Source organism: Elgaria multicarinata, chromosome 2, assembly GCF_023053635.1.
Source record: "Elgaria multicarinata webbii isolate HBS135686 ecotype San Diego chromosome 2, rElgMul1.1.pri, whole genome shotgun sequence".
Classification (NCBI taxonomy): Eukaryota; Metazoa; Chordata; class Lepidosauria; order Squamata; family Anguidae; genus Elgaria; species Elgaria multicarinata.
In genome coordinates, this window is record NC_086172.1 from 12,901,418 (window position 1) to 12,916,066 (window position 14,649).

Sequence of the window (14,649 nt, forward strand, 5' to 3'; positions counted from 1 at the left end):
AAAATTGTCTTGTATTTAACAAGACTGTTGCAACTTTTGAGTTCGATCAAGATAACTCGATGACTCAGAAAGCATAGCCTTTTAAAGTTCTTGAGCAATGTTTTGTTACTATGCTATTATGTCATGGAATAGAGCTTCTTAAGAAAAACCTTCACTGATACACTTTGAGCCCCATCACACCTAGTTCAAATGCGCGGCTCCCGTTGCTTCTTCTGTCGCTGCTCTGACGTCGCTTCCTGAAAACAGGAAGCAATAGCGCCATTCAGTCTGGTGGGAGAAAGCAGCAACCGGACTTTATCTGGTTTTTTTTGGCTGCGCAACAAAGGCCAGAAGGGGCGGAAGACGCGCAAGAGGCAGATGACGTCCTGTGAGCAATCCATGAGTGCCCAGTAACGAGTGTGCAGTAAAACGCTTGTCGGATGGAGCTTTTTATCAGCTAAATTAATAGGTTTTCCTTTTCCTTCCAACTACCTTCTTGCTTTACTTCAGGTTTTTCACATTGTGAGCCTGTGGCCAGGGACTTGTTCTTCTTAAATTTGGCACATATTTGGTGCTTCATATTATTATTTTAAAAGTATGTTTATGACAATAAATTTGTGATGGGGGTAGTGTGGGGAGGAAACAGTGTGGACATAAAAGCTGGTATAAGTCATGGTTAGTATTTGTGATTTTGAACCCTGAAATAACATTAGGGATGGGGAGAGAATTGTACTGCTATTTAAACTGAGAGAAAAAGTAAATTGAAAAAATAAACATAAAAGCTTAATGACCTTATCCCTCCTTCTATCCTTAAGGTGCCTCAGTACTAACACGGCAAACAGCACTGACCTGTTTCATCGACTGCCAGCCTAAAACTTTTCGGTTGACATATCTGCTGGCATTACCAACACCTCTCTGAAATGGCCACATCACTTCAGGCTATGCAATTTTATATTTGCAACTACAGCCAATGTGCCAAATTGTAATTATTAGTAGGCTGCCAGATATACCTTAGGGGCAAAGGGCATGGCTAGTTGAACCTTTCAGAAATTTTTTTTCATTGTTGATTTGCCCTAAAATAAAACTACTAAGGGAACAGGCTGGAATTTTAATGAATAAAAAATAAGTTTTCAACCTAATCCAAAAGACAATTTGTTCTGTGTATTAGTAAAAATTATTTAATAAGAGGGCTGTAACTTCTTCACCTATAATGCATCAGCGGCTGACTTGCATTACAAAAATTCTACCATTAAAGCACCTAATTTATCTGAACAGAGATAGAAATGGTTCAGTTTAGTGTTTCAGTTTCAGAAGTGTCTTGACTTTTTAGCACAAGTCTATCATTGCCTCAAGTATTTTCAGGAACATCTCTTTGTATCCTAGTTCAAAAATGTAAAGTCAAACACAATTGAACCTAATAATTTCAACAGAACAGAATTAAGAATGGGGTTAACTTAAATCTCATCTATTTAAATTAAGTACTTAACTTTGGCCACATAGTGCTATAAATAAAATAAAAGGCTGGTTGTATTTGAAGACATAAGACTTCATCACAATTTCCAGATGGTTGTGGAAAAAGCAACAGAAAGTTATGTAGCATCTTAAAGACACATTTATTATGCCCTAAGTTTTCATGGATTCAAGTGGCACCCAATGAAGTGGCCTATAGTCCATGAAAGCTCTTACGCCACGATTCCACAATGATCAGTAAAGAATATCTAGCTCTGTTTAGAAACCAACCATAGTTTGTAAATTTAAGATATTTAAGTAGATCATGATTTAATGTATATTAATTTTTCTTAAAGTTTTTAAAGTAAACATCCATTCTAAAAGTTTTTAAATTATATGCAGTAAACAGATTTATGGATGTTTGAAAATATAATTATGTGAACTGATCGATTTTTAATTTTAAAAATATATAATTGCATCAATTAAACAGCTAGAGTTAGGAATATTTTGCTTGAAGATAAGAAATAGATATAGGTCATAGATTTCCCACCACATTTTCCCAAATCGTTCCTTTGCTTATGAAACATGGAGATTGTATAGCAATCATAATGAACAAAGATTTTGTTTATTGTATATTGTGATTACAATCCTATACTCACCTGGGGAAAAGGCCCACTGAAGTCAATGGGGTTTATGTCTGAGTAGTCATGTATAGGATTGCACTGTAAAAGATTTAAAAGACCTAAAACATCATCTTACTGTAAAACAAATGGCAAGTACCTTTTGCTGTGTACAGACGTATCTCTAGCTAATGAAGAAAGCCTCATGAGTTATTTAAAAGACTAGCCTGCCGTAATTGTTAAAAGAGGTTTCAATAAAAATGAAAAAAGGTAACCCAACATAGTGGTTTATAGTTAAATTATTACATAAAGTACCTGTTCTGTTAACCTTTTTCACTAGATCAATTGGTCCTCATCCAGAGTTAGGAAAAAAAGGGCATGAAAGGACAAGTTAATCACTTGTGCAAAGTGTTCTTATATCAGTTTACGTAGAAGTATGAGAAGTTGCAGGATGATTATTATAAGACATGAAATAATGTAGGAAAACATTTGATAACTGAATATATTTGCAGGACTTGGCAGTTTTAAAGCTAAGTGGTGGTTCCCCCCCCCCCCCCCCCCCGCGGCCTAGTTTTTTAATTTTTCAGTTGAAGTAAACAAGCTTCCACCTCCATTCCTCTACCGTATTGTTCTGGAAAGGTGAAGTGCCCATAACCACGCTTCTTTCTCTGAGAAATCCCATGCTGAATCAGCCCACATTTTTTTAAAGGTACATTTTTCTCAATGGACAGATTGGGGGTGGGGGGAGGGTAACTGTTGCAAGTGACCGTTGTCACTTCTGTTGTTAGCATCTGCCAGCACTTGGCATTCTATCAGAGCCTCCCAATATTTTGCTTTGTATTAGCTAGAGAAATATATGCTTCAGAGTTGCAAATTTTCTTTTGAAGCTTCTTCCTACAGCAGCCTAGTATCCTAGCTCTGAAGAATTAGAACAACACGCACAATTTTAGCACACAGCTGGTATGCAGTGAACTGGTATGATTGATCTCCACTATGTGTACAAGCAATTCATACTGTGAGAATGAGCAAACTAATGGAACGAGTAAGTTCTGTGGAAAGTCTGGTGGCAGTTGTGAATTTCTGATATATTAAGTTCCAGTCTACATGGTTTCACATTTAGTACCGTGGCAAGGTAGTGACATTTATTTCCCATGTAGACCAGACACTGTGCCATCTGAAAGTAAAACAATAGGAAGGTATGTCCCAGTATTACAAAGAAAGTAATTAAACATCAACATCTTGTGTTGAGAATGTGAAAATAGGTACAGTACCAATTGCATAGCATAACTGGAGTATATGTTATTTGTGGAGGTATTCTGCATTGTTAGCATTTCAAAGTTTGACCATAATTGAGTGGCTTCCATTGCTAGAAGGTAAATCACCATTCAAATTAATTTCTTTTTAAAGCATGTGTCATGGCTTGTTATAATCTACGCTTAGAACAAATAACAACACATTATTATTATTATTATTATTATTATTATTATTATTATTATTATTATTATATTTTTTAAAAGCCCAACATTTTAAAAGATAGTAAACTAAAATAATAGCTGTTGTGTACCTGTGTAATCTCAAGGAATGGCTCCATCATAAACAATGCAGCCCTTGCTTCCTTAGCTCTGATCTCTAAATTCTTGTCCCAATGGAAAACTCTTACATTCCTTCTGAAATATAGAACCACCACCTTCTGAAGTTTTTGCCATAAGTGTCAAGCAACATCGAAGAATCTCTCTATCTCTCTCTATGTGCATAGTTGCAGAACGTATTGTTACATAATACCCTAGCTTGATACTTTATTGATAGCTTCTGCTCATTTTATTTGTTTAGGCCATAAATTATGTTTGAATGATACTCAGCATTAAATGTTCCCTACAATAGCTTCTATGAATGCCTTCACCAAAAGCAAACTAACAGGTGAACACATGAAGCCATGCCTAAACGAAGTTTAAAACAGGATTTAAACATACACCCTGTAGAGTGTATTCTAGCGTTAAACAGGCTAAAATACAACAGTATGTGTAAAAGTGTTTCTGAAAAGTTCATTTGGGTAAGAATAATTTTCAGCTCAATATTTAGCCACGGCGTGTACCTATAGAGGTCTGATATGATTCTTTTAGAGTCATTGATTCATGATCTGTATCATAATGCTTTTGCTCTCTCTCTCTCTCTCTCTCTCTCTCTCTCTCTCGTGTGTGTCTGTGTGTCACGTGTGTGTGTGTGTGCATATTTACAATTGGGAAAAGTCTTCAGATTTATAAGCTAAAAAAAAGTTTAAAATACATTAGATAAAATACACATTTTGGCTCTTAATTACAGTTATCCAATGTAAAAAAAATTAAAGAATGTTTCATAGAAGATAACAAATGAAGGTTCCAATGCTTACTTACTCTGGACTAGTGCAGTTTAATGGGACTTCTTCAGAGTAAAGAACTGTGGATTGCAGCCAAAGGACTGTTAAGTTATAGCAGACATGATACATGTATTGTTTCTCTGACTGAATAATAAAAAGCACAATCTAAACTTCTTGCAGAGTATGTGTCTGGGACATTTTCCATCTGCTTTAGGCAAAGACAGCAGAAGATTCCCACAAATCTGATCTTTTCCCACTTCGCTATATTTGCTTTAGGTTTTACAACTTGTATTGACACCAGGGAAGCCAATAGATTTTGTTTGAAAATGTATTTTAAATGGTTCTTTGCAGTTCATACAAAATGAAAGCCACACAGAAGTACCCTTTATTAAGTGAATTATCAATGGTATTGAGGTAAACCCATTGTTTTTATATTGTACTTTTTATATTGTATTTTGTATTGGGGTTTTTAGATTGTTGGATGTTTTATTATGTTCTTAATGGTTTTAATTTTTGTGAACCGCCAGAGAGCTTTGGCTATTGGGCGATATAAAAATTGTAATAAATAAATAAATAAATAAATTTCAAATAATTATATTGATTTGTAGCTACGGGTATATTTAAGAAAAATAATTTTAACAGAGACAATCAGATGTCTTTTTTTCTAATACAAATAAATCATGGCTATTCTAACATTTCTGAAAATGTTTACAATTAGCATTTTGGTCTTTTCTCTGTAATGACCAAAATCTGTGCGTCTCTAGAACTTTGCCTTATTCGTATTATAGACTGCCAACTGCATTCTGGTCTCTACCTGTCAATCCTATACTGCTGCTAAAAGATGTATGCCTAAGCTGTTGGTTGAAACCCTAAATTAATTTTGTTTCCAAATAATGAATGTATCTCTTCCCATATTTATTGCACTCTAGGTTGCAAAAAATACCCTCCCCATTGTAGGTTTACAATCTCCACCTATACCTTCACAATATTTCCCTTTACTAAGAATATTTTTATTGTTGTCTATTTGTATTCCACAGCATATGAAACACTGCACACATTTCATTTGTGCATTAGCATATTTGAAATATTATTATGATTTGCATGGCAGAGGAAAAGTGGTATATTGGGTCTGACATTCTTTTAAATGAATGCAAAGTTATAAAGTACAGAAAATCTTGATTTAAAAAAAATGAATTAAAAAGAAGATAAAATGAACAATTTATCTAGTAATGGATAAGGAAAACTTAGAGAATTAACTAAAACATGGTGCTGGGTTCAAGGTAACAAGTTAGATAAAGACCACATCTCCACGTAAATGATATTTTTTGTGGTCAAAGAAAGCAAATCAAACCAAAAACTTGCAAAAAGGTCTGGCTCTAAGTTTACTTTTCATATGCCCTGTGGGAGGGGCATAGCCCAGCAAAACAAATACTGAACATCTGTTTAACCTACAAAATCTCACTAAGACCAGAACAGAGTGGATTGTTTGAAGAAGGACCTGGCCCCTCACACTCGCCCCAAAAGGACAACACTGTAAAAACACTGAACGCCTGCTTTCTCCATCTATTCCCAGATTCTTAAAAGCACAACACCCTCTAATCCCACTAGCAGCTATTTCAGATATTACTTGTCAGTACCATTTCCCTTGTCTTTCTCTCTCTTTTAAAATCGTTTGTAACAAATACAGACCTGCAAACCCAAGGAGCATTCAGTCTTGCCATTTCCTTCGTGGGATCAAATCTTTCAAATGAGAGCTGCATTCTATTTCCTCTATGCCTAGACATTTATACCTGGTATGACCAAAAATAATACTTCTCCCACATAAGCTTCAGAAACTAATGTCATGAGGCCTGGACCTGCAGCCGGAAGACCTTTCTAGAGGTATTTTGATTGAACCAAATTTTCTTCCACTTTGGTTTGAGGTCATGCCAGGATTACAAACAAATAATGGCTAGGGTTGTAACTGGCTTTTCCATATTGAACCAGCTTGGAAATTAGATTTTTAAAAAAGGTTTCCTAGCCTGTATGATCACAGGGGACAGGAAGGGTTCTGTATGAATTCAGTAATGCAACGGTCCTACTATTCCCATTTTACAGACAGGCTAAGAAGAAAATAGCAACATGTCTAAAGGCTACCAAATAAATTCATTGTGGCGCTGAGTTTTTGACCTGCATCTCCTTTCAATATCACAACACTATCTGTGCAATTAATCATTTGCCACCTCCTACCTTCTCATTGGGGTACAATGTCGAACACAAACGTGCAAGCCATGTTCAAAGCAATAACAATGAAGTACCTACCACTTTGGCAGTTCTGTTGACCCTGATGCTGGCTAGTGTGAGGCAGACATTGACCAGGCTCCTTCCATCCTCCAGACCGAAAAGGCATAACTGAGCCTCTCGTGAGCCACATAGCTGCAGCTGGTCATCTTATTGTCCATCTCATCACTTTGCAGTACCTGGTAGAGGAAGTCTATGTACCTGGCAGCCAGCTTGAGAGTCTGGATTTTACTGAGTTTGTCCGAAGGCAGGGTTGGAATGATTTTCCTTAAGGCTGCAAAAGCTTCATTGAGGGACTGAGTCCTCTGCCTCTCTCGGACATTAGCAAGAATCCGTTGGCTCTGGAGTTCCTCATACGACTGGGCGCCTGGGCTGGATTTCTTTCCTCTTTTGCCTGGAATGGGACTTCCATCTTCACTGGACTTCTTGCTGTATCGTCGCTTCCTCCCAAATCTCTTTGGCTGCCTCTCCAGTTCTTCTTCACTGGTCCCCAAGCTATCCACAGGAGAAACAGGAGAACTAGAACTTTCTTCCATGCTTTCTGTAAGGAGGGGTGGGAGGGAAAAGAATTCTCCCCCCTCCTTAAACGGTGGGTGCCTGTGTGTGTGTGTTTTAAAAGTGTGCTTTAAATTCCTGAGACACAGCCTTTGGAAAAACAGAAGGATTTTGCTGAGCAAACGTTTTCCAGGTCTCTTGAAGGGATCTTATTTCAAGGACCGGGCTGTGCAAAAAAATTGAAATCTTGGAGAGAGGAAGTTATTCTAACTTTTTTGGAAACTTTAGCTGAGCTCAGTTGCTAAATAGTTGTCAGAAATGAGGGAGATGCAGGGCTGCTTTCTGATTGGATAATCAAGCCAGTGGGAGGAAAGCATTTCCCCCAGCTAAACTTTTACAGTTTTAGGTTACAGTTAACAAAATCCGGGACATGCACCTAAGATACAACCACAACTTTCCCCTCATATCCCCAATTCACTCTGTGTGTGTGTGAGTGCATGGCTATGACAAGCCCTCCAAATTAAACACATCATGTTGGTTGGTTGGTATGTCTGTAACCCTGCTAAATTTGTTAATAGTACAGGAGAATGTCAGGCTGAAGCTCCAAACTAGACTTCGCCTTTTGGGACATGGAAAAAGCCTGGCGAATGGGCCTCAGTTTTCCCTCTTCCCAACACACTTCTGTTACTTTGAAGGTTATTGAAACATTGATGTGTAAAATAATAATGATATCAACTTATTTTCAAATCATCACTTCATTGCACTGGAGGTCTTTCACAGCTGCCCTGCCCCCCTGGACAAATATTTTCTTCTCAATATAGTGGCGGGATGCCTGTTATCTTTGAAGTAAATCTTTGAAGATGTAATTGAGAGTTCTTCAAAACTGAACCCATTATTATTATTATTATTATTATTATTATTATTATGCTTTATTTTCTGGTAAATATTGTGTAAAAGTTCATAAAAATTTAAACAGGTATGATTCAATTGTGATTCAGTATGATTTATTATATTTAAATTCAGTATAATTTTCATAATTCAATATAATTCTGAATCCAACTAATAGATGTGTGTGTGTGTGTGTGTGTGTGTGTTGCTTAATATAAAATACATGCTTTGCATGCAGAAGATCCCAGGTTCCGTCTCTGGTAGGGTTGAGAAAATTTCTTTTGAAATCCTGAGAGCTGCTCTCAGTCAGTGTAGACCATTTTGAGCTAGATAAACCAGTAGCCTAACCTGGTATAAGGCAACTTCCTATGTTGCTGTGAGAAACTCCTATACTCAGATGTAGCTCAACAGTGCCTCCTAGAGTGTCTGGTAAGCGAGTACCATGTTGGGACACTTGAACTGGCTTATCTCACCTTCTTGTTTGCTAATGCACATCCAAAAACTGTAATTCTGTTTTAGAATAGGTTTAAACTGTTTCAAACCAGCTGTGTCTTTTGAGATTTAAGTTTAGAGTCATTTGGAAGATGGGTCCAACCTTCATTAATTTTCTGATTTGCTGGCTAGACTACTGGTATCAGAAACGGAGGCTGTCACATTATTGGACAGAACAACCACCAGTCTTTCTTTAGGGGCTGGCTTCTACTGAACTCAGATTTTCATAAAATAAAAGTTTGCTCCCTCCTTCTGGAGAGCCTGCCTGAGATGATCTGACCCTAGGCCAGGACGCTCTCTTTCAGACCAACAATACACTTTGATTATGCTCTGGAAATCAAGTTGGTGGTAACATGCAATTACGTAAGTTAGGTTGACAATTGATTGCATTTAAAATTCTGAGTGTGTGTGATTGTTGCCTTCCCTTGCCCCCCTCCCCAAATCTGGTTGTGTTGTTTTAAAATGGGTTGCAGAGAGAAATCCTGTTCACTTATACACTCCTATGTATATCTACTCAGAATCCTCATTATATTCAATGGGGCTTACTCCAAAAAAATTGTGCATAGGATTGCAGCACAAGTTACTTTTATGAGGAGGTTTTCAGCCTGATCCTCTGCAATGTTTACTCAGAAACAAGTCCTCAGTTATAAGGGTGTTTCTGGAGTCTTAATAAACTGCCCATCTCCTTCCACTCAACTGACTTAGCTACCCTTTCAGCACAATCCTATAAGTTTTCTCATTTATGGTGCCCTATTTTTTTGCATGGATGTTGGATTTAGTAGTGAGTAAAAGGCACTTTGTACATGCTCTGGGGTGCTTTCTCCATAATTTAGCCCTAGTATTTAAAACAGATCCTTTGGCCCAATCCTGGGGCATGTCTACATGAAGGGTTTGTCCTGGGGTGGCTTTGTAGTAGCGGCAGGTCACCTATGTGATGCAGCTGCCATTACGAAGCCATCTGGGGGCAAACCCCAGAAACTCTGCTGAAAAAAAATTGGGCACTTACCCCAACTTTTTTGGCAGCAGAGGCTTGTCACAGCCCATGGCGTCCCCTGATTGTTTGCCATAGGCTGGAGAGGGAAGGGGGTGGACCTCAGGAACTCAGGAGAGCCGTGTGCCCCATGGAAAATAATAAGAAAATGGAGGGAGGGAGGAGGAATGGGCCCCGCGCCTCTTTAAAAATAAAAAATAAAAAATGGGGGGGGGAGATGAATGGGGCCTGTTCCTCCCCCCTTTTAATTGTTATTATCTGTATCTGCGCAGCTGCACAGATACAGAAAATAAAAAGGGGGGGAAGGAATGGGCAACCAGACAGAGGTCAGAGGGAGGAGAGGTGGTTCAGGCACCCGGTGTGCCTCTCCTCGTCTTCCTGGCTTCTTCATTCCTGCCCCCTCGTTCCTTTCCCCCTCAGCGCCATAGTGAAAGTTCGCACTTAAGTTCCTTCCCATGCAGATGTCGGGAAGGAACGCAAGTGTGAGAGCAAAGACACCTTCCATCAAGACAGGGGCCTGGTAAAGTTATGGAGACACAAATTAAGTTATGGGGAGAAGGAGACAAAGACATCTTACACATAAAAAGGAGGAGGTAGAGAAGAGTTGCAAAAAGCAAGAAAAATAACGCATAGGAGGGTGCTGGTCAACAGCTTGTTGTCCACTGTGTGAACAGAATGCTGGACTAGGTGGATCCTTGATCTGATACAGCAGGGCTGATCTTACATTCTTACACCTCACTGGTGGGCAAGCTGTGATCTGGTTGTAAGATCTGGGTGTATTATGTCCACATAATAATTCCTAGCATTTCTGTAGTGCTTTAGAGTGTTCAAAGGGTTTCACCCACATCCAGTTCACCATAATAACTACCCTTTATGGTAGGTTAGTATTATCTGTATATTGGAGGTGTGTATGTGGGTGAAGTTGAGAGAGAGAGAGAGAGAGAGAGAGAGAGAGAGAGAGAGAGACTTCCTTAAGGTCACCTGGAGAGTTCATGGCAGAGGTAAACCAGGGGTCAGAAATTCCTAGTTCACTACTCAGGGTGCTTCCAGACAGGCAGCTCCTAACACTAGTCAAAAGGCACTGTATAGCTGTGCCTTTCCTTCCTTAGTGGAATTTTTTGAGAGAAGAAAAGTGAGATGGAAGAAATGACAGGAAAACTCAGGAGGTTAATGAATGGAAGATGACATTGCCTGGACCCCTCCTAAAATTCTATGTTTGAGTCAGGGTCAGCACAACATCTCCCTGCCCCACCCTCTATTTATAAAATTACCATGTTCTGAAGGGGACAAAGAATGGAGTGTGTGAGATGCCTTTAGCTCAGTGGCTGAAGTTCCCAGGTTCAATCTCCAGGTAGGTCAGGAAAAGCTCCTTCCTGAAACCATGTAGAATTGCTGCCAGTCATACTGGGCTAGATGCACCAATGGTCTAACTTGGTATAAGGCAGTTCCTTAAATTTCACTGAGATACCAGATAAAGCCAGAAAATGTGGGGTAAATGCCAATGATAGGGAAACCATGACTTTCTTGGAGGAATAAGAATGGGAAAGAGATGAGGAGATCCTTTAGAAACAGGAAGAACTCTTAAATTGGAGTGCCCAAACTGCAGCCCAGTGGTGCATACAGTCCTCCAAGGCCTTTACTGTGCACCCCCAAGCATACCATGACTTGCTAACTACTGCAGAATTTCTCCACCCTTACCTGTACTCTCTCCTCACTCCCACAGAAGTCCTCATACAGATCGATCTTTCCCTGCTGCTTTGAACAACGATGAACGTGTCAACTGTATTGTCTAAGGACCGCTGGTGTATGTGTGCAGGTGCATGTATGTGTAGGCGGTGCAGCCCACAATCATAGACTCACAGAATAGTAGGGTTGGAAGAGGCCTATAAGGCCATTGAGTCCAACCTCCTGCTGAATGCAGGAATCCACCTTAAAGCATCCCTGTCAGATGGCTTTTCCAGCTGCCTCTTGAAGGCCTCTAACATCCCTAGGTAATTGGTTCCATTGTCGTACTGCTCTAACAGTCAGGAGGTTTTTCCTGATGTCCAGCTGGATCTGGCTTCCTGTAGCTTGAGCCCGTTATTCTGTGTCCTGCACTCTGGGAGGATCGAGAAGAGTGTTTGACAACTCTGTTTGACAACTTTTCAAGTATTTGAAGAGTGCTATCATGTCTCCCCTCAGCCTTCTCTTCTCCAGGCTAAACATGCCCAGTTCTTTCAGTCTCTCTTCATAGGGCTTTGTTTCCAGACCCCTGATCATTCTGGTTGCCCTCCTCTGAACACGCTCCTGTTTGTCTGCATCCTTCTTGAAGTGTGGTGCCCAGAACTGGATGCAATACTCAAGATGAGGCCTAACCAGGGCCGAATAGAGAGGAACCAGAACCTCGCGCGATTTGGAAGCTATACTTCTATTAATGCAGCCCAAAATAGCATTTGCTTTTTTTGCAGCTACATGCTAGCTACAGCATCTGGTTTGACATGATTCCCACTATGATGGCTGCTGGTATGCATGGCTGAAGTGGCAGGAGGCGGATGGAGTAACCATGGAGCATTACGTAAACCACATGGTGCCACATGGTTCCGAGTTGTGTGACGGGTGCGCGTGAGTCACAGTTTCACTAACTCTCCCCACTCTGTAGTTATCCTAACCACCCTTCTACGTGTGAATAGCCGCAATATGTTATCAATTTCACATAGGTTAAATTGGTTATTTATATCCTGGTTATTTATATCCTTTTGCCAACCCCCTGCCTCCATATCTGTCTTCACTCTTTAAGCACAATAGGCAACTTTCAAACTTGATCTTCAGAACTGATGTTGTGGCGGAGTGAGTGGGCCAGAGGTCTGTGTTTCTAGCTTCACCTCAATCATGCAGGCCCATGATTAGTCTCGCACATGGGCTTTTTGTAATTAATGTTGTATTGCTTTTAGAGAAAGAAGTCTCTTGCAGCAAGCATGATGAAGACGGCTGGGCTGTCTGTTGGGTTCCTGTACTGCAATTTGTTTGTCTCCGCTGAAACCAAAGGGGCAGCTCTGAAGTGAAAGTCAGCCACACAAAACCCACCTACAATGACTGGGTTTGGACAACATGCCGCAGCTTGTTGGGGGTCATTTAACCCCTGATCTTGCTGTATGAACTTGGCAAGCCAGAGTTATGTGAGGGATAAATGACCCTCACATAACCCACTGTCTGTTCTAGGGTTATGTGAGGGTTATTTAACCCTCGTATATCCCATGGTCACCAGGTTTACACGATATGCCAATCCCTGAGCAGGGGATGCATATTCAAAAAGTTTTCATAACAGCTCTTTCCTTTATCTGGACACCCAGGGCGTTACTAGACGAGGCTCTAGCGCGCGTTACCTTCCGCAGTCACGTCGAGGCTTCCAGATGACGTTCACGAGGATCCGCCGTTATCCCGCGGTGAAGCCTCTTTCTCCCGACTTTAAAAAAGTGAGTTTTAGGACGCCTTTTCCTGCTGTCCCGCGGTAATTCGGAGTACGTGTGGGAGGATGTGAGGTCACTGCGGTCCGCACTGGGCAGGAAAAGGCGTGCTAAGGGGGAGTGGTCAGCGGCTTCGGTCAAGCCGCCTCCGCCATTTGCGCGCAGTCCGGCAGCTGGGGCAGCGCGGCGGAGCGGCTTTTTTTTTTTATTTCCCCAGTGACAGTTTGCGCAGGAACGGAGGACCGGAAAAGTGGCTGGTGACTCCTTGCGGTGGGCAGCTACCGTGGCCGCATAATGGCGGTGCTGTACGCTGCCTGTTAGTGTGGGTACCAGGCTGGCAGAGGGCAGAGCTGTTTGTGGGCTGCTGCCATGGCTACGGCCAGATGTGGGTTGGCTCCTTGGGATGGGGCACAGGGCACAGAGGCGGTCATCGCCGCCGACACCTCAGAGGCATGATGGGAGATGTAGGCACAGAGTGGCCATGCAGACGATTGACCTCGGGTCATATGACACCCGCCACGACCCCCATCAGGAAGTGAGCGCATCAATGTTGACCCTCAACAGCACCAGCAGCACTTCGGCTGGCACTGGCACTGCCGCCGCTGCCGCCGCCAGGGCCGGCGGCGGCATCGCTGACGGCTGCGCAAGTTTGCGGTCTTTCGGACGTGCGCAAACCGTGCAGCGAGCGAAAAAAAAAGCCGCGGCAATCAGGCCGGTGTGGCTGCGCAACCGTTCTCGCGGCGGCAGCAGCACAACCGGCGCAAACTTCCGCCACAAATCGAAGGCAGGTGTGGATGATGAGGCGTCACGGCTGAACGGGAAAAGCCGCTTTCACCGCTCCTCAACGACGGAACACCCGGTACGTCTAGCAACGCCCCCAGTTTTCTTTTCTTTGCCTAATGGAGGTGCTCTGTGTGCCCTCAGTGCTGAAATCATCTTCTTGGCCCACCGCTCTGACCATGTCACTCCACTTCTGAAATCTCTTCATTGGCTTCCAATTCACTTCAGAATCCAATATAAACTTCTCCTACTGACCTTCAAAGCTCTTCACTGCCTAGCTCCTGCCTATCTCTCCTCTCTCATCTCACACTATCGCCCCGCTCGGGCTCTCCGCTCCTCTGATGCCATGCTTCTCGCCTGCCCAAGGACCTCCACTTCCCTTACTCGGCTTCGTCCTTTTTCTTCTGCTGCCCCTTACGCCTGGAACGCTCTTCCAGAACACTTGAGAACTACAAACTCAATCACTGCTTTTAAGACTCAGCTCAAAACTTTTCTTTTCCCTATAGCCTTCAAATATTGAGTTTGTTCTGACTTTACACTGTTGGTTTTGCCCTACCCTGTGCCTGTTTACACTTCCCTGTGCCTGTTTGCATTCTCCTTCCCTCTTTATTGTTTACTACAACTTATTAGATTGTAAGCCTATGCGGCAGGGTCTTGCTATTTACTGTGTTATCTGTACAGCACCATGTACATTGATGGTGCTATATAAATAAATAATAATAATAATAATAATAATAATAATAATAATAAATCATGGACAGTGGCAGTGAGAACGAGGGTCTTTTCTGGTGTGGCTCCTTGCCTTGGGAAATCCCTCCTAAGGGAGGCCCATCTGGCTGATTGTCCCCCACCTGTTCAAAAGCTTGTTGACTTTTCTAT

General features: G+C 41.5%; 2 protein-coding genes across 2 annotated transcripts in view; both read right to left on the reverse strand.

Annotated features, from left to right (window-relative positions):
* Positions 1-13,620, reverse strand: part of RAMP1 (receptor activity modifying protein 1) — a 547,734-nt gene extending 534,114 nt beyond the window's left edge. Inside the window, exon 1 of the mRNA XM_063116031.1 lies at positions 13,611-13,620. Coding sequence (XP_062972101.1) covers positions 13,611-13,620 — 10 coding nt within the window. The remainder of the gene's footprint in view (positions 1-13,610) is intronic.
* On the reverse strand, positions 6,703-7,254 carry TWIST2 (twist family bHLH transcription factor 2). Its single transcript, XM_063118534.1, has one exon. The coding sequence runs from the start codon at positions 7,215-7,217 to the stop codon at positions 6,735-6,737; it is 483 nt and encodes a 160-aa protein (XP_062974604.1). The 5' UTR covers positions 7,218-7,254; the 3' UTR covers positions 6,703-6,734.
* Positions 13,621-14,649: the final 1,029 nt, after the last annotated feature.

What these genes read in the sequence shown, in the direction of transcription:
- TWIST2 (XM_063118534.1), bottom strand. Translation starts at nt 7,217, where the DNA reads ATGGAAGAAAGTTCTAGTTCTCCTGTTTCTCCTGTGGATAGCTTGGGG.